This window comes from Anas platyrhynchos, chromosome 16, assembly GCF_047663525.1.
Source record: "Anas platyrhynchos isolate ZD024472 breed Pekin duck chromosome 16, IASCAAS_PekinDuck_T2T, whole genome shotgun sequence".
Taxonomy (NCBI): Eukaryota; Metazoa; Chordata; class Aves; order Anseriformes; family Anatidae; genus Anas; species Anas platyrhynchos.
In genome coordinates, this window is record NC_092602.1 from 471,186 (window position 1) to 498,591 (window position 27,406).

The following is a 27,406-nucleotide window of genomic DNA, read 5'->3' on the forward strand; positions in this document are numbered from 1 at the left end:
AGTTGGTTAAAAGTATGAAGGTTGGTGCTGTAAATCAATCACTGCAAAACCTTGTAAACTGAAAAATTATATTTTGTCAAATTAAACAGAACTTACATACTTTGCTTTTACCGTGAGAAAAATGAAGAATAACAGATTTGGTGCTCTACACCAACACACTATGTTAGTGTGAAACAAGCTGTGTAAAAACGCGGTACTCGTAAACCACAGATAAGCTAAGACAAAGCCGGTAAAACTTAACTAAAAACTTTTTTTATTTATTTTTCTTTCCAGTCATTTGGCTTATACTATCTAATTCTCTATGCTTTGAATATTTTTTCTTACTTATATATTGAAATTTTGCTTCTCTTCACTTTTCAGTATCAAGTTGGTCAACTCTATTCTGTGGCAGAAGCTAGCAAAAATGAAACAGGAGGTGGTGAAGGAATTCAAGTCTTAAAAAATGAGCCTTACGAAAAGGATGGTGAAAAGGGACAATATACCCACAAAATCTATCACTTAAAGAGGTGAGAAAAACAAACGTATATTGGTCAGGAGGTTAGACTAAATGATCTTTGAATGTCCCTTCCAACTGAGCTATTCTATTCTGTTATGGTCACTTGGTGTTGATCCACAAGTGTTTAACCAGCTATTGCTTACTATTCTGGGGCACCTGCATTTTTTTTTACCACCCTTAAATTTGCTGAAATTGCATGAATGCTCTGGCAAAGAGTAATGGAAAACCATGCAAAATGTCTGATCCGTGAATAGGCAAAAGCGTCTCCAAGTACCAGTGTTCTGAATTCTTAGCACATAGCCAAAATGATGATAGGTTTGTGTCACGGATACTTTGTAGGATAGCCCAAAGGACAGGAATGTTGATATAGGGTAGAGAAAAGGAGATGGGTTATTTTTTATACATATATATATATATATATATACACACACACATATATATATATATTTTATATATGTGTGTATATATATATTTATATATAGCTAATGGCTATGTGCTGGGGAGGCAGAAGGATGATGTGGGAAATAAATGCTGAACAGTAGTACTGCTCAAAAGCATATGCAAGTTATAGTGTGTCAGCAATGTGAGATTAAACATGAAAGCAAGCTCCCTTCAGGACTGTGTTATGCAGGATTGTTGCATGTAATGTATGGGTGGTAACTTTTTGGTTGGCTTTGTGCACTGGACTTTCAGATGTACACAAATTAGAGAGAAAATAGAGTATAGAAAGAAGTGTGGGCAGTATGATGTGTAGGAAAGAACTGAAAGAATTGTTTGCTTATCCTAGAAAAGGAAAACTTCCAGATGAGTGGGACATAAGGTCCTGCTATATAAAAAGGAATTATCAGTTGGCAGTTTTTTGCCTTGAATCTGAAAGAAGAAGAAAAAAAAAGGACAGGAACTTACTCATCATTTTGGGGGGAAATTGAGGAAAGAAAACTTGCATGGAGTGAACTCTATCCATTCCTTATCCACATGAATACATGTAGTTTGTTTAAACTCACATGCTTCAGGGTACCAGCCTCAAATAACCCTGATAGGAAATACAAAATTTACCTTGTATGGAATTTTGTGTTGTTTTTTTCTCCAAACTTCCAATTTTTGTCAACTGTCACGGGCACAGTATAGACTAGAAGAGACATTTGTCAGAGGTAGTAATTCTGCTGTTGATGGCAAGCTTAAGTTTTCCTCTTCAAGCATGGCTGAAAGCTGACTGGCCTTCCATCTAGACTACAGGCCAACTGAGTTAGAGGCTTGCTTATTGCTGACTTCCACTTTTGCTAGAGTTTGGAGGTGAGGTCCCTTGGGCGGTGTTGTCCCTCAGTGGTTGTCTCCACTATACTTGATGAGAAAAGAAAGCTTTTGTAGCACAACTTTCATTTTGATCAGTACATCCGAAATTATGTATAGCTCACTGTTGATTATCTTTTGATTACCTTTACCAATTTCTCTTAATTATTTTATGATCAGTAACATTGTTTGAGTTCCAGCATATTAGACTGTGGGTAACTTCTACATCATACCCTTCAAAATGCTAAGGTAGAACGTGCCTTTCTTTTCAGAGCGGCAGAAATCGATGGGATGCTACAGTTGGCAAACATTTTTTTTTAAATGTTGCTAATATTTGTTTTTCACAGTAAAGTTCCTGGTTTTGTAAGGATGATTGCTCCAGAAGGCTCCCTGGTATTCCATGAGAAGGCTTGGAATGCATACCCTTACTGTAGAACAAGTAGGTCCCACATTGTATGTCTGATGTTGTCAGTGTTCAGGGATGGTCTTAAATGGTTTTGGCGAAGAGTTGCTGCTATCAAGTAGAAAATATTTTTCACGTTTTGTTGATTTTGTGAGATCTCATGTTCTGAAAAGGAGATCTGCTTCTGAAAAACAACCTCAGTGAATCAGTTCACTGGTTCCTACCTAGTCTTTTTATGCAGTGTCCCTAGTACAAGACTGAAGAGCTGCCTCTTTCTTCAAATGTAGAACAGAGCCAGTTAGAAAAGTATTTAATTCTTTATAGTCTGTAAGAATAAGATGACTGTTTTATTTCAATACTTGTAATTGTGTAAGATCTAAGAGTAAGCTCTGTTTTGTTTTTATTGAATAGTTTGTAGTATTATATAATGAACTTAAGTCTAGTAAGTTGTGTTCTGCTGACCGAATGTGTACAAATCCTATTTGAAGGATTTTGAATGTTTCTTGTTCTGTGATTTAGTAATTGCATGTGAGACTGTTCAGAAACTATTGTATCTAATAACATTTTTGTTTCCTTTTCAATTTCATTCCCTGTGTTTCCAATGACCAGTTGTGACAGTGAGTATTTTAGTTACTATCAGTCTTCTAACATTTGTTGTTTGTTTGTTTGTTTGTTTTTAATACATTGTATGTTATTGCTGCTAGAATTGACTCTGGCAAGCTAGCTTCAGCCATTTATATTTGCCTTGCCAGGGTGTCTGGCATAAAGCAACTTGTTACTCTACATGTCTGCTGCTTGGCTATAAGTTGAACTGTAATTTATCAGAGAAATTCTTTCATTTTTTACATCGTTTTGTATCTTTGCTTAGTATTATAGCTCTGTAAGTATAATTTTGTATTTATATAAAAAATTGTCTGTACTGTCCATCTAGATGTTAAGCTGACTGGGCATAATCAGACTCATGCTTTTTGATTTTAATTCTTACAGAATGAATACATGAAAGATGACTTCTTCATAAAAATTGAGACCTGGCATAAACCGGATTTGGGGACATTGGAGAACGTGAGTTGGGATTTGGATACATAGCTTTAGTAATATTTGCCACACATAGTCATCCAGATAAAGTATACTATTTCTGGTAATGGCAGGTAATTCTCAGAAAAAGTCAAAGCCCTACCTGTTACTAATATAAAACAAGAAAAGTATTCACGTCCCTCTAAAGTGGTCAAAGCTGTTTCACCTAAAGTGGTACAAGAACAAGAAAAGGTTTTCATTTTATTATGTTGAGGTCAATGCAGATGGTTTATTCCTACCCGGATACTTTAAAAGGTTTTCAGTAAGTGGAGATTTTTAATTTCACATTATTCTACTTTAGATAAGCTAGTGCTACGTTAGCAATTTTATCTGAGACCAGCTTTGTCAAGGACATATTATAGTTCATACATTTTTTTTTAGGGTTATTTTTCTGAGGCAGCTTCTGTAAATTTTGCAGGCTTGGTGGTAGTCTCATTTTCCTCCCTGGTTCATTGAGTTCTCTTTATGTACAGTGAAAAGCCTATTTACAGAGCATCCACAAAGGAATAATTGTCAGTATATTTTCAGTGCTGGGATGAATTGCTTCAACCCTAAAGAAAGGATCATAGAATCATAAAGGTCGGAAAAGCCCTCCAAAATCACCTGGTCCAACCATCCCCCTACCACCCATATAACCCACTAAACCATGTCCCTAAGTGTTGCGTCCAACTGTTCCTTAAAACCCCCCAGGGATGGTGACTCCACCACCTCCTTGGGCAACCCATTCCAATGCCTGACTATTCTTTCTGGGAAGAGATTTCTTCTAATTTCCAACCTAAAACTCTCCTGGCGCAACTTGAGGCCATTCCCTCTAGTCCTGTCACTAGTTACCTGTGAGAAGAGGCCAACCCCCAGTTCCCCACAACTTCCTTTCAGGTAGTTGTAGAGAGCAACAAGGACTTCCCTAAGCATCCTCTTCAGACTAAACAACCCCGGTACTATGTGGATATGCTACAGAGAAGGAGAGCATTTCTTATGCAGCTTTACTTGCTTTAATTTTAAGCGTAGTTACGCCTAACAGACTACACGTGTGTGGTGGTTTTGCCTTGCTAGGCAGCTGAACTCCACCACAAATGTGCTCTCACTTCCTCTCCTCAGAAGAGGAGGGGAATAAGAAAAGGAAAAAAAGACTCACGGGTTGAGATAAGGATAATTTAATTAAAGGAAAAAATAATTATTAAGGGAAAATTATTATTAATTAAATAGATTAACTAAAGGGAAGAGGAAAAGGGGAGGGGGGAACAAGCAAAGGCTGTGTGGAAGAGCAGAGGAAGGAAATTACTCTCTACTTCCCACCAAGAAGTGATGCTTGACCATGTCCTTGAAGCAGGGCTTCAACGCATGGAGGTGTTCGGAAGGACAGACGTTTTCACATGAGCCCACCCCTCCCCTCTTCCTTTTTCCACCTTTTATTGCTGAGTGTGACATCACATGGCATGGTTGGTTTAGGTCAGCTGCCCTGGTGATGTTCCTTTCTCACTTTTTGCCCGCCCCCAGCCTGCTGGCTCTGGGGGGGTTGGAGGGAGTCCTGATGCAGTGCCAGCACTGCTCAGCAGCAGACACAACCCTGGTGTGATACCAGGGCTGTTCTAGCTCCAAGTACAGAGCACGGCACTGTGTGGGCTGCTGCAAGGAAAGTTAAGATCCCAGCCAGACCCAGTACAACATGTGAAGTTAGTTACATCTTTAAACCTTTATGTACCTTCATACCAGATGCATTTCATCTGGTGTGTACTAAAGGCAGGCCTATTATTTAGGGAACTTGCTAGATTTAGTCAGGTTATTGAAACCTTCCATGTTTGCACATTAGAACTTGTGAAAGCTTCTTTCTAAATGAAAAAGCTTGTCCAGATTACTGAATGGGTAATGTTTCTAATTAGAGCTTGATTTCGTTAGCTCTTAAATCTAGGTCTCCTGAATGCATGGGAACTGAAGGCTTTGTGCTGGTTTAAAATTAGTGACTAAATTTAACTCTGGAAAATAATTCCTTTTTAGAAAAGCAGAGGGAGAAAGGGTAAGTTTTGAGAAGAAGTCTGTCTCTAGGAAGTCCAGAAAACAATCATACGTAGTGCATGCATACACATTGTGTGAGACAGACCGCTTTGTTAGGTGACAACATGAAAATCGTTCATTTTTCTCCGTTGCAGGTGCACAATTTAGATCCAAACACATGGAAGAGTGTTGAAGTTGTCCATATTGACATTGCAGATAGAACTCAAGTAGAACCAGGAGTAAGTAAATGCTTTCATGTTGGGATATGGTTGCAACATGCTTCTAATCCCACCGATGCTTTCTGTTGGTTGTGAATAATCTAGAAGTGGTATCGATTTTATCTGACAGATAAATGAAAATTGACTTGAATTGAATAATTCATTCCTGAGTTCCACACTTAGCAAATGTGTTTACAATTTTAATTACTGAGTTTGACTTTTAGTTGCACAAGTAAAACATGAAAGGCAACAGACTTTTGGCACAGGTGTAGTTTTTACTGGTAGATAAACTAATTAATCATGCAAGCATGTATGTGCCCATCTTGGTTTGTGAAGCCACGAGCAAGAATCTACCCCATGTGTCCTGCATGACAGAGCATGGTATATCCATCAAGCTGCTCTCGTGCTTCTGCTGCTACTTTTGGTTAGAATTTCTTTAAGCGTCCCTCCACCCATCCTTCCAGCTGGGGTTCAGGCAATCTCAAGAGGAACCGTCGGGGTTTGCCATTGAAAGCTAGACTGACTTTTTTTTTATTTTTAAACTTCATTCATTAGAACAGTTCTGAATAAATGAACTGCTTATTTCTTCTGAGAGCTGTGGAATTACTCGTTCATTTTCCTTTTAGTGATTGCTTTGGTGAGCATAAGCACCCTGGATATACCCAGAAGTCTGTCCTTAGGAGTCTGTGGTTCTTTATCTGAGAATATGAAGTTTAATACCTTGATACAAGAAGGAAAAATTTAGGAGAGATCTTATCAGTAAGAGCACATGGTTACTCAGAGAAGTTGTATGCAGAGCAAAGGTAGTGTGTGGTGTTCTGTGTAAGATTGCTTATGTGTGTGGTGGAAGTAGGCTGCTAGATGAAGAAGAGAGTGTGACAAAGTTTAGTGTTGGGAATGCATGCTTTCAACTTGTCTTTTCAATTTGAATTTGTACAGAAAAGATGTGTGCTCTAAATCTACTTTTATCAAATTCTGCTGAAATAAATACACAAAGAGATGTGTAGTTCAGCTTTATCTGGTTTGTTGAGATTTTGCTGACAGGACAACACTTAATGTTTGTAATAGTTCCCATTCTGTTCCCCTCTATTGTCAGCTTTCAGTTAAGTACCTCAAAGTGTATATAATTGATCTGAATAAGAAGGTAGGATATGTTGGTTTATGCAACTTTAGAGGGTAGTTTCGCTACACTTAAGTGCTTGTCCTACTTCCTTGCTCTTACTGTGGTTGCTTTTTATGCTTTTTTTTTTCCTACTGGAATTGCGTGGTTTAATTCTAACAGTTGGGCTGTTCTATGTCTAATCATTTATTTCTGAAGAGTAGGAAAATGGTATGGTCTAACACCGACACTTACCCGTATGTGTTTGTGGTAACTTGTAGCCATTCTTGAAACTATTTAATTGTTATTTTCTAAAAATAAATATGTGGATATCCAACATTGTGGGGAGCAGTCTCCATTGCAGGAAAGTGAAGGAAGGAGGGAAAAGGCTATGGTATGTGAAGTGGAAAGGATTCTGCTTCATAAATTGCTATTTCTATCACCAACATAAGTGTATAACCTGCACTGTTGCTTAACTGATCTTTAACAGATGATCTGTGGATTTACATGTATGAAAATACATTGTTTGGAGAACCTCCCTGTAAATCAAATTAAATGTGTCTTGCCTATTTTAATGCAGCGAGGAATCGTTTTGCTGCCCCTTGTTCTTTCAGACATTCCATATGACCTTAGAGCTGAACTGGCAGGTAAATGTATGTTGTGCATTCCCTATTCCGTGCCTGGAATTGTGGCAAACAACTACAATGCTGTCATCTGTCAGAATGCTTGCTCGATCGCAGTATGTGTAAATAAAGGGTTGTGCTTATTACTAATGGTTGTTGAACTTAAATATCTGTTCTGTTTGAAGTACTCTTAGTGAACAGCACTGCTTGTGCTACGTGCCCTCTTGCACTGTTAGATGACATGGTCTGCCTTTAATGTTGCATTTCCTTTGTACTGAAGACTGACAGATGGTGGTATGCTAAAAGAAGCTATGTTTTTGGCTTAGGACAAAGATCCATCTAACCCAGTATCCTGTTGGTGGCCAGTAGCAGATACTTTGTGGAAGGATAAGAAACTTGGGAAGCAATAGAACATGAGAAGCTGAGAGGTTGTTTTCTGTTTTTAAAGGACTTCCAGACCCAGTGGTTGCATCTGCCCTGTTAATTAGCCACTTACATTCCCATGAGCGCATCTAATCCATTTTTGAAAACATTTATACTTATGACCTTTTTGGCATCGTGAATTCTATGGAGTGTTGGGAAGGAGGAAGAATACTTTTTGCCTGCTTGATAATTTAATTAATTTTGTGAGAGGAAAATTTGTTCCCTTTTTATACTTTCTGCAGAACTTATCCTACAGACTTTGATCAGACTTCCTTCATCCTCCCCCATCTCCTTTTTATCCTATCTTTCCAAGCCAAGGGTCCTCTGTCTTTCAGTCCATCTTCATGTGGAAGTTCTTGGAACTATTTTCAGAAATAATCCTTTTTTTTTCTGCTTTTGAATATTACAGAGTATCAAAACCATGAGGTCAGAATGGTTTAAGCCAGCTCCTCTAGTCATTTCTGATGTTTCTAACTTCTCCTTTTCTAGTAGCTCCTAACAATTTTTTTCATCTGTAGATAAGTGCTCAGCAAGTATTTGAAAGTTCAAAGTCACAGTAGAGTCTACCATTGTGTAGGAATACTTGGGAATAATTTTCATCATTTGATTCAGATTTTCATTTCCATTTCATCTCCTAGACATGCAGTTTTGCAAATCCTGATGTTACCAAGCAAAGAGTGGCTTTGTATTTAAAATTCTATGTAAACTTAGATATAACCCTGAGTTATCTGTAGGCCGGCACCCTTTTCACTCCATTTGTTTGCACCCCTTTCCTAGATTGTTAGGAGTTTGTTTTAGAGCAGAAATTCTCTTTGACACAGACTTGCAGTCTCTTCTGTTACAAAAATCTGCAGTTTCTGGCTTTTGTTTTCTCTGTCTTTACTGGTTATGATTCCATGAGAAGACACTTTCAATTTATGTTAATGACTTAGGTTTGCTGTGAAATGTTTGTAATGGAACTTGAGTAATTTTTTTTGGAAGTTTCAGATACATGATAGTAACAAAATTGCCTGATCCACTTGCTTTATGCCTTCAGAAAAGTCTTATGGTTTTGGAAATAAAATGTCCTGTATGAAAGCATTTACTGTTTTCTATACAGTCTCTCTTGTCCAAAAGGTTTCCCCCTACAATTTCTTCCTGTTTGTTCAGTGACACTAGAACATTGGCTTGTTCGCTCTATTGGGTAGTTTCTGAAGTCACTTACGTGGTAGGCAATTTTTTTCGTTACAGTGTTTGTTCTTCAGCCCTTATCTAAGTGGCTGACTTTTTTTCCTTGTGTACTGTGGTTTTTTTAGGTGCACTGGGAATAGGAATACTCAGTGTTGCCAAAGGAAAGTTTTATGTATGCATTTATTTTCTTGGTCACATTTTGGCCTGGAAAAACAATCAAAATGTACTAGTTTGTATAACGTTACGAATGAAGGAATGGAACTGCATTTATAAGATCCAGCAATCTTGATAAAAGTTTTGATAAATATATTCAAGATTTTTTATCTTGTATTAGCGAGTGAACCTTGGCCAAGCCATTGTAGTGTGACAGTTACTTAAGTTTCAGAACTGCAATCAGCATAAATACAGAAAATAGTAAATTTCTTTAAGGTACTGATGTCATGCATGTGCTAACTTGTGCTCATTTAAGTATGTATAAAAATAATTTGGCCAAAATCTGTGGCTTTCTTCAGATACACATTCAACCCTGGCATCTCTTAGTCATCTCCAGTGTACAATCCAAGTAGCTTTGTGTGATTTGTACATAAAAATTATTTCCCGAGAGAGTAAGACTTTTTAAAGAGTAAATTTTTGTAAACAATTTGTAAGAAACTAGAGTGTAGTGAAAACAAAGAAATTGAAGTCAGGTTTATAGCCATTTCTGTACAGTGAAGAGGAAATTAAATATCTTGTTCTAGGTCATTTTGGATCTTCATTATATTACTTGAAACAAAATTCTAAAAGTACGATTTTATACAGATCAGTCAAATTATTTAATGCTGCATTAAGTACTAGAGATAAGGGTTGTCTGTTCAGTGTGCAGTACCATCCCTTGTTCTGTGGTTTCAAGAAATATAATGGAATATAGGAAGTCTTTTTCTTATGTAGCCTGCAAAAGAGTTAAAAGATTCTTAAGTGAAAGAGATGGCTTTTTTTGATAGCAAGGTGGATTTGTCCCAGTTTGGACTCAGTTCATGATATAGGCATCTAAAAGGTCCGTATTGCTAGTCCAGAAGCTTAGTATTTGGTGTGTGTTTTGTTGACAATAGTCTTGGAACATCTTGGCCATGAATGCACAATCAACTTAAACATGATTCTTGTTGGACTTCAATTCTGTAGGGTTGTTTCATTTTGGCATCCAGGAGAGGCAGGTGTAGTTGTATGGACTGGTGTTCAGCTGGTGGATGTCCTCTAGATGACTTGGGATCGTGTGGTTATATCTTTATTTGGCAGTCATTTCTCAACTCTTGTGAAGTTCTGCTTTCAAATTGCTGTGAGTGTTTACAGTCTAACATACAAACTACTGTGTATTGAAGATTGCTACGATGGCTCTGGTCTAAGTAATCAGTGTTTTTTATTCATCTGCTGCTGAGGAAAGCCCAGGGACTTCTAATACCTGAAAGATCCAGGGGATAGTAGATTTTGTAATGTCCTTGACTTGTTTATAAATACATTAGTGATTAGGATTCGGGCATCAAAATGACAGCATTGTAGAGTACCTATTGTGAAAGTCACAGTATGAATGGTCACCAGTGCTCTTTGAGATGCTGCTATCCAGAGAAGCGTTGAAAACAGAGTGGCTGCTTCAGGCCTGACTTTTTGCCCCAAAGTGTATTTTCTCCGTCACCTTGTTGGACATTGATTGTTAATAAAGAGCAAATGCTACATACCTAAACCTATCAAAATATGCAAATGTGTTTTTTTGCATATCAGTTATGTCCACAGTAGTGCTGGTGACTGTTTCATTTATGAGACTTGGGAATCATGCACTGAGCTGGGAATTGGACATATTTTCAACCTGACTTTCTTCTTTTATCTTCTTTTATCTTGACTTGAAAGAGGATCCACAGATCTGTGGGTCATAAAAGAGAAAAGTGCTATATGTTTTTCCTTTCACAGTCAACTTCGTGTAGTTTCTGCTAAATAATACTGGTAGCATGTGTGTTCTTCCACTTAAAGGTCAAAGAACTAATGCAATACTGAGTTGGAAGGCCTGAGATTGTATATGCATGCCCAGTCAGTCTTACACATGTATAGGTGGTGTTCAGGAAGCTTTTTTCATGAATTTGCAGATCATATACCAGACTTGTGTCACTTTAATGTTATGTTCAGGAAGTTTTCCTAATACTATTCTATCTAGTAGGTATGCTTTTGAGTTTTATAATAATTAGTAGACTGAGCTATGAACTATCAGCAATACTGCTATTACTTTTATCAGGCCTTAATAAGGAAAGGAAGTGGTGTCACCGATATAAAGTTGTTCCTAATGTATTGATGCATCTTGGCGTAACTTAGCTTCGTGTTGATGGGCAAAGAATTGTAAAGAAATGTGGTTTCTGGGTTTGTTGTGATTATTACTTTATTGTATGTGGTTGTTGTTCACACTCTGTTATTGCTTGTTGCATTCACATGTTGTATTGAGATTTTGAGCAGGAAGTGCATATGAAACAATATTTGTGTATTTCTTTGAAAACATCTTAATTCGTCTATATTCTGACACTGCTGCCTAATGTATGCCTGTCTAGCTTTCAAGAGAGCTTCAGTGTTTTCCAGCTGCAGTACTTGTTCCAACTTGTTGCCTGTTTTTCTTCCTAAGAAGGAGTTGTTGCTGTCAGGAGTTAAGCTCTTGCTGCACAGATATTTTCCTTAAACTCTGCAAAGAGCTATTGTTTATTTGTACTCTGGCTCTAGTCCAGTCTCCTTCCTTGCATGATGGTAGGGTTTGTGTATTGAGAAGAGTTCCCACAACGCTCTCTTGTCCTTCTAGACTTCAATCTAGACAGTTTTTTTTTTCTGCCCTTACCCAGTCTTGGTTTAAGTGATTCTTGAAAGCTGCTGTATGTGGTCTCTGGCATAGAAAACTTTACCATGACTCATCTATTTTCTTTGAATTTTTATTTTTACTCCCACCTTTTACTGTAGATAGCATTTATTTCCAGGGTTTCCAACTGTGTGTATGTGTGGATCCTAAATGCAAGAGCACAGTTACTTTATACCTATGTTCCTGCGCAATGAGAGGCTGGCGGGCACTGTCCTATCGGGTGGGCTTGGGTATCCCTATGGTATCTGGCCAAGAATTTCACAACATAAAAATCAAATCAGAGTTGCGTGTGTAGACGAGTTTAAATGCAAAAATGCCAAAGCAAAAGTAAGCAAAGTTCCTACCATAACATGAGTTATCTGATCACCGTGTATTTAAAAATTTGCATCCTACAGTGCATTTCTGTAAGCTTGCAGTGGTATCCACCATAACATGCAGGTATAAAGTACTTATGGTATGAGATGCTACAGGTTTGCTTAGTGAATGAATGCAGTTTCTAATATAAAGGTTGTGGAGGATTTCAGATGTTACTTGGTGATCCTAGTTGATTATTTTTTCCCCTTTCAGGATGGAGGTTGGAATGCTAATGTAGAAATTGCCAAGTATATTTCACCTTAATCATTTGACAAGACTATGTATGCTTCTGCATTATACTGAGTGGAAACTGGCGGAGAAAAATTCTGTTTGCTTAGCTTTCTTCAAGCAAGGATGCTAACTTACTGAAATTTGCTTGATTTTTTCCAATTGATGTTTTATGTAGAGTTTCCATTGTAGTGTTTGCAAAGGACAGTGAATCTGTGAAACTCCTGTATTAGTAGGCATGTGTGGAACCATTTTATTGCAGAATTATGAGAAAGCCTCATGGCAACTTGTAGTGAGTTGAGGTATTTCATCTTCTTCTTGTGTTTAGCCTTGGGTATCTTTTTTCATGTTGTGAGTTTGGATGTTTCTTACTTGCATTGATGCTTTCAGATTAGAAAAGCCCACTGTTGTAGTCCTCCAGTACTGATCAACACTGGATGTTAAGGAAGCTGAACCTCTGCTCTGTTGCTTGCCTCCCTTGCTTCTCAAGTGAAACGGATGTAGAAAGGAATGGGCAGCCTGGGATGGCTGCCTGGGAATCACACCCCAGGCTGCAGAGTGCTCTTCACTTTGAGGAGCTTCCCATCTGTGTAATGGGAAGACCTTTACCAGCTGTTCTGTATCATGTGTTCCACGTTGAAACAGAGAAATGAGAAACGAGTCATGCTCTGCTATAAGAAAAAGCAGCTTTTCTATTCAAATGTAAACATATATATTCAAGTGTGTATGTATTTTAGCTGTTGATATTTTTATTATGTCCTTCACCTTAAAAAGAAAAAAACTCGAGTCTCAGAGTCTCCTTTCTGGTTGGGCAAACTATAAATTTAACACAGGTTTGTGAGCAGTGAAAGCTGAGTAGGCAAAACAGCAAGCTTACGGAAGATTTCTTGTCATTCTTAGTAAACCTCCTTTAAGCCATTCTTTTGAATAATATTGCTGCTTCCTGGTTTTCTGTCTTTCTTGACAGGTAGATTTGATAGTATTCAGTTTATATTTGTGTTGGAAGTTGTTGAAAATTTTTGTTTTGGATTGCATTTACAAATGCACCAGAGTTTTACTGTTATAAAATATTCTTTTTACTCTCTCCTGGTTTCCTAATAAAATAAATTGGACTCATTTTGGTCCTGTCCTTTCATTGCTTTTAGACTTGGTTGTGCTCTGTACTAAGTAATGGAAGCTCTTCACAATTCTTTCTTTCTTCTTTTTTCCTCTAAAGAAAGCACAGAGATGAACTTTAACTATGAGAACATCCTGATCGTGTCATGTTTGTGCTCTAAGGCTGCAGCATCCTCTGGGTATTGTTAGTACCACCGAAGCATGTGCGATTGGTCCCCATATGCCCTAGACACCAGTATGAGTGTCGGGCTCCGCTATGGTAGGGTACTCAGACATTTGAACTAGGAAACTCGGGGTTGTATCGAATGCTAGGCCTGTTTTTGTTTACAGAATTGGCATTAAAATATGGAAGCTCGTGTCTTATGATTGTTAATTGGCCAACTGCTTATATGTTACTACAGTTTGATCCCTTTCTCAGTGTCTTCTATTCCGATGTTTGAATGAGGTTGTTAAAAGGCAGTGATTATCAGTAATTTAAAACCTGAAATAAATTTCTGTAAAATTACTTCGCTTTACTATTTAAATATATTTCTTAAAGGTGATTTACTTATAAAGAAAAATCTTTTTTTCCACCCAAGTGTTTATAAACAAACAAACAACAAAGTGTATGAAATTAAGCCTTCAGAATATGCTGTGGACCTGAGGATATGAGCAGGTTGCAGCTGTCTTCACCCATGTTATTTGAAATAACAAATGAGATAAGAACTCTACAGCTGGTGGCAAGCACTATAAGCTCTGCACCCTCTGCTCACCTCCCTCCTTGGCTTCCTAAAGGAGACAATGCTAACAAGGCCAGCGGGCTAACTCTTACTGGGCTACTGCTCACTTGCAGCAGCATTGAGAGGTAGGGCTCTACACTACGTGACAAAGCTATCGTATATAAGGGAATACTGTTCATTTTGATGCTTGTAAAAAGGACATGCTTTATTCCAGTAAAATAATAAATAAGCAGGGTTTTATGATAAATATTGCTATTAGTCCTTCTCAACTGTAATAATTTAAGAGTGGAATTGCACTTAGGTGTTGCCGAATTTTCAATGTTAATGTACAGTTCTTATACCAATTAATCAAAAAATTCCTGTGTGGTAGATAAAGTATTATCTTGGTACCTGTAGGAGCACCATGCTAAAGCTGTTTGGCTATTATTTGGGTACTTCATATAAATATATTGTTTAAATTTAAAGGGCAATATAGAGGAAAATACTGTGTTGTGGAAGTTCATAAAACATATCTACTGGCAATGGGATTAAATGTCTTTTGAGTCACTTAGATGTTTCTAGGAAAGATGGTCAGTTTTTAGTCTGAATTTAAATGCTTAACACAAGTTTGTCTGAATACCTGTTAATGCTTTCTAAATATATTAATTACAAAATGGCTGAAAAATTGTCTTTTAAATCACTTCTTCAGCCCATCTTAATACATAGTCTAGGTATTTTAAAAGAACTGGAAAGTATGAAGAAAGTGTTGGAGTGTAATAGCTGAGCTTCTGTAAGTGAAACCAGATTCGTCTGAGAGGACCTGAAATCTTCTAGTCCTGTCTAGCTTGCAAAAAAAAGTAAATTGTAAACATCAAAATTGTAAACATCATGTGAGCATTAGTGACTGATTTGTATAGCCTCCCTCTGTGGATTTGAAATTTCAGTTTAGAAGTAGCCTTCATTCCTGCATGCTAATGGAAGAATCTAGAACTGAAAACTGATGTGTTAGATGGGATCTTCTGTACTGACGGCTGAAATATTGAATTCATATAGCAACTCCTCAACTGTGTGTGTAATAGTGATGAGTTCAACTTACATGAGTTAAATATTGAAAATAGGGAAGTGGAGAGTGGAGGAAGGTTCTTTTGTGGAGGTTGTTATTCTCAGGCACATTTTGGATTTTCTTAGTAAATAAATGTGGTGAAAAATGTTACATGTGAAGTTCACCTTACCCATGTCAATACAAGGTTAATGGAGAAGCCAGTAAAATGGAGGTGGGAACAGACCCTTTGGAAGAATGGGAGAAGGAAATACTTTTTGCACAGTTTTGCACTAGTCACCAACTACCACTGGCTGCAGCAAAGGGCAAGAATAAAAATGGATAGAAATATCCAGTTATATGATGCTCTATAAATGAAGAGTTTATATTCTTTCCAGGGAAAACAAAACAAAACACCTAAGTGAAAACCAAACTTTTACTAATTGGATTGATAACTCTGCCAGTGGGTTATTTTCATCCTTCCATGCAGCATCTGTTACTGGCCACTAAGACAGAATATTAGATTAGAGTGGGCTCCTGTTTAACCCAGTGTGACAATTCCTGCTTAATAATGTTAAAGTGTTCGGGTTTGTTTTACGTACATTTGTATTCATACCTGCACCCACAAGAACTTCTTAACTCAGTCATCTGTGGAAACCAGTTCTCCACAACATACTGCAGTGAGGATGTAGTTAGATGCCTTCATTGTGCCTCAGAAGAAATATCAATATTGCAGGTTCAGTATTCAGAGATCCTTTCTGAAATTTGTCTATCCTGGGGCTGATAGGATTTAATTTTGAATGTAGGGGGATGCAGTAAGAAAGATGAAGGTACAGTTTTGATTCATCTTTGAAACAGTTTACAAATGAGATTCTTGTGACAACTCTGATGCAGAAGTGGGGGGATGACAGTAGCTACTTTTCTGGTGGTATTTCTTTCACGTTCTGCAAATTTTGTCCTCATTAGAATAGCTTTTAAGAATTACACCTTAACTTTGCTAAACTCTGTTGGGGCTTTTCTGCAGCACCTACTTGTTCTACTTAAAAGTAATTTGAACTTTTACAATTCTCTTTGGTTGCCTGGGTGTAGTGGTTTTCTTAGGCGGATATTTTTAAGACATTATGTAAACCTTACTTGTACTCAGTACTGAGGTCAGGGATTTTTATCCTTCCCTAATCCCCAAAGAAGTATCTTTATGAAATAACCATTTCCATACTAGTCATCAGTAAAATTCAGTAAATTTATATGTTGGAAGCATTTGTAATCTCTCAGCTCTATTGATAATAGCTTTGTTTCCACCGTGACTTGATAAGTAGTGATGTCTGTTCTAAAGCAGTGCCACTTGGATTGCTGCCTTGTGCCCTCTCTGTATTTAGCCTGGTAATGTGTCTCATAGACTTGAGATTATGCAGTTTCTAACCTTGCAGGTTAGCTCACTTACACCTTCTTCCCTTTCTGTTCTGTTTTCTCAGAAGTTGACATGTTGCGATTTGCTAAATGTTAGTATACCGATTTCTGTAGTACTGTTTTCCTTTCCCCGAGAAAGCTTACAAAGCTGAAAGGATAAGAGCCTGTGACACAGACAGTGCCTAGCACAAGAAAAGTCTAACCTAGAAGGGAGCCCCAGAGTGCTAATGAGCAGGTGTGATGGAGTATTCAGCAAAAGCTTAAACAAATGTGCTCCCCACACCCTGCTCCAGATCACTCAGGTCAATCAGTTTGGTAGTCTTGAAAAGAACAAGCTCAATACAATGGGACACTTTCTGTTTGTTTGTTTGTTTTTTTTCTGACTCTTAGTTGTTTTTTACATTATAGGACTACAAAGCTGATGAAGACCCTGCATTATTCCAGTCAGTTAAGACTAAGAGAGGACCTTTGGGGCCAAATTGGAAGGTAATAAGAACTAACTTGACAACCTTATAAAGTCTTATCAGCAGGAAAAAAAGTCTGCAGTTTCTTAGAGATTAGCACTAATGATGTCAGTCTTAAAAACAGAGGGCAGAAATATTTATTTCCTTTTGTATTCTGTTAAAATTCCAAATATGTTGATAAGCAGGGTACTGTCTACAAGTTGTTTATTATTGCTACTGAAAACAAAGCAATGCAACTTAAATTGGATGAACTTACTCAAGACTGACATTTGAATCTGCGCTGTGATGAATTCCATGAAAGTGTTCATTCTATTATGGTAACCCCTGACAGTAACTTATATAAAAATAATAATAATAAAAAATAAAAAAACACAGTAGGAAGCTTCCAACTATATTTAAATGGTTATAACATCTGTGTATCGATATACTAAATCTAAGCCTGTCTTCATCTTGCTATATTTTTTTTTAAACTTTTGTGGTATGCATATAAAATGCACACACAAAAAAAGTAGTATTTCATCATAAGTATTCTCCTTCAGTGTGATAATAAATCTTGTTTGTATTTCTGTATGCATGTGTACAGTCATGCACAGATGCATCTACTGCCTTGCTGAAATTCTTAGTCTGAGTTATGTAAACTGAGCTGGTTTGGGGAATACATTTTCCACGTACTTTGGTCATTTGCCAGCTTTCTGTTAAGTACAGCCATTGTACAACCACAGGAAAATGGCTTGACCAAAACTTTCATTTCAAGGTAAAGCCATCTGGCCTTTACCCAAGGCTGCAGTTATCTAAGCCTGTGTACTAAGAATTTTCTTTTAAATGCATTATGCAGGCTGCTTGCTTAATATTACCAAACATTACCAACCAAAATTTAGTGTGCTGTATTTCCTTCATGTCCTTAGTGAAAAATGGGATAAATCTGTTTTAAATGAGACATAACATTCTGTGAAAGTTCCTCGGCATTAGTGCCACCTTTCTGCACACATTATTGAGTATAGGTAAATGCTTACCACATAAAATCAATCCAGTAAGAATTTGCTCTGCTTATATATTCAACTACAGCAAAGTCATGCTCGAGAACTGACTCTCAGGTAGTCTGTATACACAACAAATTTCAAAGTAGAAATAATCTGGGCATTTTTAAATTAGATTTCTTTTAACAATTCAATGGACAACTGCTGTTAGTTGTGCACAAATTTACAAGATTTATTGTAAGGTATAATGCATAAAGATCTTGGTCAATAATGTATATTTATTTAACGTGGAATGTTTAGCACTAATATGCATCACCAGAGAGCTTTTGAATGAAAACCAGTTATCCTCAGAAGGCTGATGTTCTATTCATGAACAAAAAAAACAAAGTGCTGTTGTTGTTTTGTGTTCCTAAACAGCAGAAATCTATGTCCAGGCATTAGTAAAAGGACAAAACTAAATAGAACATAAAAATTCAGTGCTGCCAGTTCCAGGCAGTCGGAGTTCTCCTTTTGCAGCTGTTTTTAAACAATAAAAAAGTAATTCCCCTCTTTCATTGAGTCACACAGGCCCAAATAGGCCATTTCTTGTATCAGCCCTCCTGCCTGTTCCCTGTGAAACAGGAAAAGAAGAACAAAATCTATGGCAGAATAAAAATCTGTGCACTTCATACAGTAACTTGTTATTCAAGCCAAACACACAGGTGTAAGTTAAGTTTTGTTTGTTTTAAACCTTGTTTTTTAACTCTTAGAAGGGTTGCAGTAACCAAACGTGCTGTTAGACAAAAACATGACATACTTTTAGTCTCTTCTGTTACATAAATTTGACTGCGTAAATTGTATGAAAATCACTGTGCGTGATGTTACAGGTACTTCAGACCTGTTTGGAAGTAGGAACTCTGAAGTTGTTTCATGTTGTTGTGAGAAGTAAACTTCAGGGGTAGTTATGTGCTTTTTATTATCTGATTTTTTTTTTCTAGTGTGAATGGTTTTCCACCATCATACTGAGAGACTTGGTACAACTCAGGTTATAATTGCCTGTAGGTAATAGACCCACAAGTGTAAAATAAGTTGGCACTAGCAATTATAATTAAGCTTTGTTGTCCCCTCAAAATGCCTGAAAGTATATTATAGTTTAAGTCTTGAAAATGAAAATAATGTTAAAATTTAAATTTATAATATATGCTTGCGGCTTGCAGTATGGATGGAATTGTTTTGTAGGTTTACCTGATTGTCTGTTAATCCCTGTTATCCTATGTTGAGATTGCAGTGCAGTCATTTTCTAATACCTAGAATGATAATTTCTAATAATATTAAATGTATTTCACTGAAATAATTAAAAAAAAAAAAAAAACTTTCAATTTATCTGTAAACAGAAAGAGCTAGCAACTGATGAAGAGTGTCCTAAAATGTGTGCTTACAAGTTGGTGACTATCAAATTTAAATGGTGGGGACTGCAGAACAAAGTTGAAAACTTTATACAAAAGGTAAGTGCTTCTTAAAAAAACAAAAAGCACTGATGTTGCTGGAGAGATGGGATTGGTGGTGGGCAGGTAGGGAGGCAGGGTGGTTTTGTTTTGGCAGTTTTTTTGTTTGTATGTTGTGGTAGTGGGTGGTGTTTGTTTTTTTTTTTTTGAGGTGAAACAGCATAGAAGTTTTCTGTTGCTTGCAATCAAGCAGTTCCTGTTCATTTCCTCAGCAAACAGAACCATTTGTGCCTTGGTCTAACAGCAGTGATGTTTCATTGACGGTGTACTAGAATAACCTTCTAAGCTAAAAAAGCAAAAGTATTAGCAAAGAGTCTGTGTCATGTAAGTTCAGCTCATGATTTTGTAAACAACAGCACTTGACAAATCTTTGTTTTGTTTTGACCTCATAAGTTGAAAGTTGCATAAAATATGTACTGGTGTTTCCTTAGTATTTTCTATTCCAGTTTTCACATGGAAGTGTTCTTGCATTTGTACTAATTCTACAGTACTTTATATTTCTGGAATTAAATGCTTGCAAAGTGAGGTCTGAGGCAAGTATAATCCAATACTAGGGTTTAGTTGGCAACTGGTGTTTTGTCAAATTATACTTGCATCTTATTTCATTACTGCTTTATCATCAGAATATGAATTGTGAAATTAAAAAAAAAAAAAAGGTCTAAACATTCAAAATGTAAACTTAATGTGTAGTCAAAATGTTTCATCTCTATTGGCATTCCAGTTCTCTTCAATCCAGAGAAAATGTGCTGTATAAGTGAGTAACAAAAACATAAAAACATATTCTGGTAGCAATTGGCCATGGTGTTTGCTCACTGATAAAACACGAGTGAGACCATTGTCATTGTGGTAAACAGGGCTTTTAGCTATCAGTGGACTACCTAGCAAACTGCATTAAAAGTTTTGTTATTTTAATAGTGATGATAGCAAAAGAGAAAACCTTCAAACAATAATAATTGAGAATAAGATAGAGAAGGTAGTTTGTGATATCTGCAGTACAAAGGAAGGGAAGGAGATGCTTTGGTGTGGTGGTGGGTATGGGAAGGAATTGTGCATTACACATTTCAAACTGAAAACTGGTTGGGAATAAGCTACTGGAAGAGCCAAGACTGATTCTGTGATCTGACAAGGGGAATACTTAAAGATATGATTTTTTTTTTATTTATTTTTTTTTGCCTTGCTTTAATTGAAGCTGATTCTTCAGAGGAAGTTGATCTCTTTCTGCCAGTTGTCAAGAACTGTGTGTTAAATGTGATCAGCTTTGTTTCTGAGGACTGTCAGCAGCTTTAACAATGCCAAATCTGGGAACAGATGAACAAGACCTGAACTTTAGGTGGCACCCTGGGTAACTAAATACATTCAGAAGTCTGAGTTTTAGTAGTGAAATGGATTTCAGTGTTGCATCTGTATGACTGCTTTGATCAGAGCAGCCAGAAGCAATAGTGATAATTCTGCAGATGGGATGGTTTATATGATACGTCTTTCATCTTCCAAGTCAGCATTGTAAAAGTTAAAATTCCATGGCACTAGAGGTAGACTGAGCTAGTACAGATCTTCAGCACAACACTGTGTTTTTAGGGCTAGCAGTATTTTAAAAATGTGAAACCTAACAATTTGAGTCACATTGACAGTATTCTTACTGAGATCGATTCAGAACCCAGATACGCCTGCTGTAATGAAATGGCTGTGGAATCCTTAGCTTAAATATCTGAACTCTCGAGGGTTTTGTACCTTTGAAATTGCATGTCAGGTGTTGCCGAGATGCTGACTCACTACAAATCAGAAGTGTGCCATCTTTGGAGTCAGAACTACCCCCCTCATTGCTTCATTCTGCCTTGTTGTACTTTGTTGTTTTTTTTTTTTTAACAGCACAAAACCTGTAACAGTTCAGGTCTAGATTTTTATACAGTGCAAGCTAAACATTCTAGCTGTTATAATGCCGTTTTTATTTCAGCTTGGTGCTGTCTTGGATAGAACAAATTTTAGAAGGATTCTTCAGGATCTTCAAGTAACATGAATTGCTGACCTTTCTCAACTTGTTTTTTGGTAGTGAAGTTTGTTCATTTTTAAAATGTGGGAATTAATATGGCTTTAAATAGGATCCAGTAATGTGAGGAGGCTAAATCTCTAGCAGTATGAAACATTATGCACCTAAAGATTATACTTTTTCAAAATGAACAGCTGCAATCAATTCACCAGTCTTTGGCAAAATGCAGGCCTATATCTAATGTTTACTTATTTTCTTAAAGCAAGAAAAAAGGATATTTACCAACTTTCATCGCCAGCTGTTCTGCTGGATTGACAAGTGGATTGATCTGACTATGGAAGACATTAGGAGAATGGAGGATGAAACCCAAAAGGAGCTGGAAGCGGTAAGACCTCCTTAAGGCTGATGTTTGTGTGCTGTCTATAGCTATGCCGTTTAGACTGCTAGAAATTGAAGCAAATTAAGTTGTGTACATCCTCTTGTGTGTGTCTGGGCAGCTGCCAGTGAGCATTATAGCCCCTTTAAAGATTCTCCTATGCAGAACCACGCACTTCAAGCTTCTGCATGCTGTGTTTTGTTAAGTTGGAAGTGGCTATGAGGTAAATATTTCAGATGTCAGTAAATCTGAAATGTCTACATTGCCCATGTCTTTGTTTATGTTATCATACTCATTATATAAAATCCCTTTGAGTGCCTGTTTACACTTGTCAGGTAGAGCTGTCATCTCGTGTTGCTTTGTTTCATTTCTAATCATTGTTAGACATGATTACTTTTTCTCTTCAAACATGTTGTGAAGCAAACTTGTACATGTCACATGACAACAGTTGCGCTCATCCTGATTAGCACAACAAAACTAAATTTTACTTGAGAAAAAAAAACAAACAGTAAAATTAACAGGTTTGAGGTGGTATCATTTTTCCTGCATTAGTGGCTGTGAGGATCAAATATATTTAGTTTGATCCGTCTTTGGACTGAGGTCTAGAAGGAAATCCATCCATTGGGCACTTTCCCAGCTCTTTATTTTAAGAGGCAGAGAAACATCATAGGCTAAGCAAGAAGCCTTCTTCTGCAGTCTCTTTCCAGAGCACAACCTTTGGTATGAGCCTTTCTCACTCTAAGTTCTGCTATCTTTAGGTTCTTTGCAGTCTGTGGAGTTGCAATTGTGTTGTCTTCCCATTTTGCCGACTGCTTTATGCCCCAAACCTGTTCAGCTTGTCATTTTGCTTCCATTGTCTTGGTGCTGTTAGGATACAAAGTGCCTTCAGCTACAACTTGCTTTTTTGCATGGTTTAACTCATTTCAGCTGCCAGACATCTTTAGATACTGTCTTATGCTTTTGACCTACTGTTGACAGTGGTTATAAAGTGCATTTTGTGGTTTGAGCCTAACACATCTTTTCTTTTAGTATCAAAGCTAGCTGTAACTACTCCATCCCCACTTGTGCTCTCTCTGTTTGGTCTTTATGAACTATGCGGAGCCATCTTACATTGTGTAGAAACGTTTTGTGTGTTTGGAAGAAGTGCTTCTTCACCATTCTGTATGTTAATAGGTAGATGGTCTGAACTGGTAAAACCAAACTTTCTTTTCAGATAAGCTGAAGGGATTGTCTGCCGTGGCAGCTCCCAGAATATGTTTTGGAAAAGAATGATGTCCATTCACTCTTGCAAACACAGTACTTTCTCACTGGCATTTGGATATTTTTATTACGGAAAGTGTTCTCTCAAATCACATGGATTTCTTCTTTAATTCTGCTTTATGCCAGAATCTATAGTTAGAACCACCTATTCCTAGGTGTCTATGAAGGAGGAAGAGTAACCACTTTCCTCTCTATACCTGATTTTTATCAGAAGGGTTTTCTTTTGCACACCCGTAGTTCTTTATTTGGAATGAAACGGACTTCATCCAATTTCTCTGAGAAAGGATAGTGGCAGTGTGAGTATTGCATACAAGGTATGTATTGGAGAGAGTAAGCAGTGCTTAATGCAGCCCTGTGCATGAGAAAGTTTCCCTTTTGTGTCTCTGGATGTTTGTCTTCTGTAAAGCAAGTGTTGTTTCACAATTCTCACTGGTAAGTAATTGTTTTGCAAAAAGCATTTAAAAGAACATTTGCTCCTGTTTTTAGTTAGGCAAAGCCCACTTCACGTGTTTCTGCGTGTAATGTTTATCCTTGTTCTTAAATGTCAAACCTACTTGTGTACTATTTTTCTTGTTATGCTGAGCAATGCAACTAGCTTATTTCAAGTAGCTCATCATGTATGACCTTACTTTCAAGAACTTAAGTGTATTACTTCTGAAAAAGTCTATTTTGTCATGAGAAAAATGCATTGGTAAGTTACACTAACACAGCGTTTCTATATGTATTATGAAATGTGAGAGAAGTGAAAACCTACTGCTAAAGTATCTTTTTCTTAACTAAATAGAGGTATGTACAAATACCATAAATGATGCTGTTCCAAGGTTTTTGTGGTGACATGCACCTTTTATTGAAAAATAGCCTAAAGGCAAAAATGTCACTGCAAATACAACGTGAACATTAATTTTGCCCCAAATAGTTTGGTTGTGTTTCATAAGCAGCTACTTCTTTGTGCAAAATAGTAACTTTCATTAAATCCAAGATATACAACAAAACATTTTCTTCTATGGCCTGGACTACTGGGAAGTAAGGACTTCAGTGGTAGGGTACTTAACATGTTGACAAAAATATGTTCATGCTTCGGTCTCCACAGATAAATGTTTTTTGACACTGTTCCATTATGTAGGTTTACAATGCTTAAACAGAAACAACTGCAGAAAGCAAGCCTCCTAATATTGGCAGCATTACATTTCCTTAGAATACATTGCTTTGTTTTGCTGTTCTCTTTTGTCATTAATACCTTTCTTCTTCTTAGTTTAAGCTAATCTTTCTCTTTAGATTCTGTAGGTGTTTCAGTTCCTTTTTGGTCCTGTTCTTCATCTTAAGTCAATTTTTATTGTCAGGGTCCCTGCTTTTGTTACTTTTTTTGTTACTCTCTGAATCCTCATCAGTGTTCTGCCAGAGTTCCTCTATCCCAGCCCATTCTTTTCTTGTTTTTGTTTCTTTCTTTCACTTAGAGTTTTATGTATCTGGCTTCTGGAGAGAAGGAGCACCTGTGCCTCATTAAATACACATCAGCTAATCAGTGCATAATAGAAGAGCATCTGACCCTGCCAAAGCACTGTGACATATCTCATGTCTGAGTATTTCAAGCAATATCGCTCTGAGCTGAAGCATCATGGCCTGTTAAAAATCTAAGGGGTATCATCTACAGCTGCTGTATGGTTCCCAGGCTTCCCTCACCAAAAAGAAACACTCTGTATTCCCAGAAACACTCTGTATTCCCAGTCTGCAAAAAACTTCAGCTGAGGCTGGTCCTGGTTTTGGTCCTGGCCAGGGAAAGTAGTCCTGGCTGTGTAGATCGTTACTTCTCTCTTACTAACCACAGTATGATAGGTTCTTTACGTGGTAGCTCACAGTTTTATTTTACGTTTAGATGCGTAAGAAGGGTTCCGTTCGAGGCACATTGGCTGCTGACGTCTAGAGGAGGTCTCTCTGTAGGTTCTGAGGCAAATCAAGCTGTGTAAGTCAACTGCTGGATGGAAAAGGAGAAAAGTGACTAATATATGGATGGGAATTGCTGGCAAAATTATATCTCGACAATGCTTCTGGGCTGTAAGCTCACACCTGTTTGAGAACCTCAGTGTGATCAACAGCTGAAGATGACATTTTGTGTCCAGGGTACATAAGAGACCTTCTCTGTACATGGACACTGATCAATTGCAGGTGCTCAGTCTGGTTGCAGAATGCCTTACACACTGGCAATGTAATCCAGTTCTTTGTGCTCATCTAGTGCAGAAACCCAAAGTGTGTGACCATTGTTATCGCCACGCTGGTACTGAGCTCTGAAGCCTGCAAGTAGTTTTCTGGGCACAAATCAGAAAAGTCAGGATCGCACGATATGTGGACTTAATCCACATAATTGAGGGAAACTGTGGGCTGTCATCTTTAAAGCGTGTTAACTTCACAAAATTCAGTTCCATACAGATATTTAAAAATATTAAATTATATTAAAATTGTTACTGCAGGAAGCAGGGTTTTCAGAGGTTTGCAGACTTCTGAGTATTTGTGTCTATTACTTTAATGTTGGTATTTCCCACTGTGATTGTTTTAATACTGCAGATGGGATCCCCAGCCAAAGCATTTTTTAAATCCTACTGATTGGTGTGAGGTTTCTCAGACTCGAGCTGCTGTCCACCAGTGAGGGGATAGCACCCAAATTAAGATTCCCTAACAAATCTCACATTGCTTTGGTATGATTTGTTCAGTCCTGGTGATGTTTTGACTGCCCTGCCCTATTTTTCTTGGAGGTTAATGAAACTATCTGTTTGGAACTTAGTATTCAAATGAACTGCTAATGCTTAATTGTGTGTCTTCTTTCTCCACAGTTACGTAATCAAGGCCAAGTCAGAGGAACAAGTGCTGCCAACGATGAATGATGATGGATTTAACCATCACATGCAGTGTTGATATACAAATGTGTGTGTGGATGCATGATTATTTGTATATAATTATATATACGCACATGCATACTGAAGGGGGTTGTTACAGTGTCTCCAGGGTACTATACCTGTCCTCAGCAAAGATGCAAAGGAAACTGCTTTCATTATGTATACCTGAAGCAAATAAAAATCAACTGAGTAGTGTCATTTAAAGGTTGAATTAACTGCAGAATTATGTTAACTGGTATGTTTCATGAATGTCAATACTGGACCAATTTATTCCTTACTTTTTTTTTCCTGTCTTGAGTCACTCTGCTATAACTTGCCCGTATCTCAGTGTAAAGAAACAGATTGAAATAAGTTGATTTCAATTTTGTGTCTTCCCTATGTCGTCATTTTTGGAATAGGAACAATGAATGTATTTATAGCTATTTATTTCTGGATTGTCATTATCCTACAGTCAAATCAGAAAGAAATTTCTATTAGCAGAAATTGGAAGACTTTTAATGTTGAATGAGTTTGACTCAAACTTTACCCATTCTCACTGATTTAAAAAAAAAATAAAAATGTTTTATTGGACTTTTGTACATTCAAATGCTAATGTTTTTTCTTCATTAAAATTGGCAAGATTAAGGAAAAATGGCTGGTGATTTATAAAATACTTGCAATTTGGAATTTTGCGGAAGCTGGCTTTCTAGACAAAGAAACTGACAATATTTTTAGTATATCTTAGGCCATGCAGTGAAAATGGAGGCAGATAGACCTTGTCTAAAGTAATACTGTTAATAAATATTGCAGTTTTCCAGAGTTTCAACTTTGGAAGCTATGCAAATGGTCTTGATTTCACACACATTACACAATGGAATATAATGGTGATTTTAGCTCTTTTCATGTTGAAAATACACTTAAAAAGAGATGTATGCTTTCAGATATTATGAAAGTTTAAATTGTAGCATCTACCATGTTTCTCTGATATTTGTTAGGAGTGGACACACAAAAGAAAAGATGGTGTAATTAAGGTGGTCTGTAGATAACTCTCAAATAGGAAAATGTCTTCAGCATTTTTAAGAAAATATTGAGATAGAGCATATCATAGGTATATATTGTCAAAATGCTTGCTAGATCAGAAAAATTATTTTAGAAACACTAGTTAAGTTCTAATACTGCCTGGTGTCCCCAGAAACCTCAGTAAGGCAATCCTTGCTTAAGCATCCATCTTTATATAATCTCACATACATCCAACTATTCAGAACCTTTTTTTTCTTAGGCTGCTTACGAAAGGAGTCATCTGATTTCTGCAACCATCAATGATATTTGCCTGAACTTGAAGGGTAGCAGGGCCAGGTCTGCCATATGGCTGACCCTGCCAGTGCACGCGTCTGCTGTGAGGGCTGGGCACTGAAGTGCCTGCCAGCAAGTGGACATTTGTGCATTTCTTCTGTGCAATTTCACCTTCCTGTCCTTCATACTGCAAAGCTGATGGTTTTTTTGT

General features: G+C 37.2%; 1 protein-coding gene across 1 annotated transcript in view; it reads left to right on the forward strand.

The window, feature by feature from the left end:
• Window positions 1–26,493, forward strand: part of PITPNB (phosphatidylinositol transfer protein beta) — a 28,661-nt gene extending 2,168 nt beyond the window's left edge. Inside the window, exons 3-11 of the mRNA XM_038187499.2 lie at window positions 361–506; window positions 2,134–2,225; window positions 2,799–2,806; window positions 3,177–3,251; window positions 5,411–5,494; window positions 16,899–16,976; window positions 19,305–19,415; window positions 21,662–21,784; window positions 25,861–26,493. Coding sequence (XP_038043427.1) covers window positions 361–506; window positions 2,134–2,225; window positions 2,799–2,806; window positions 3,177–3,251; window positions 5,411–5,494; window positions 16,899–16,976; window positions 19,305–19,415; window positions 21,662–21,784; window positions 25,861–25,911 — 768 coding nt within the window. The 3' untranslated portion in view covers window positions 25,912–26,493. The remainder of the gene's footprint in view (window positions 1–360; window positions 507–2,133; window positions 2,226–2,798; window positions 2,807–3,176; window positions 3,252–5,410; window positions 5,495–16,898; window positions 16,977–19,304; window positions 19,416–21,661; window positions 21,785–25,860) is intronic.
• Window positions 26,494–27,406: the final 913 nt, after the last annotated feature.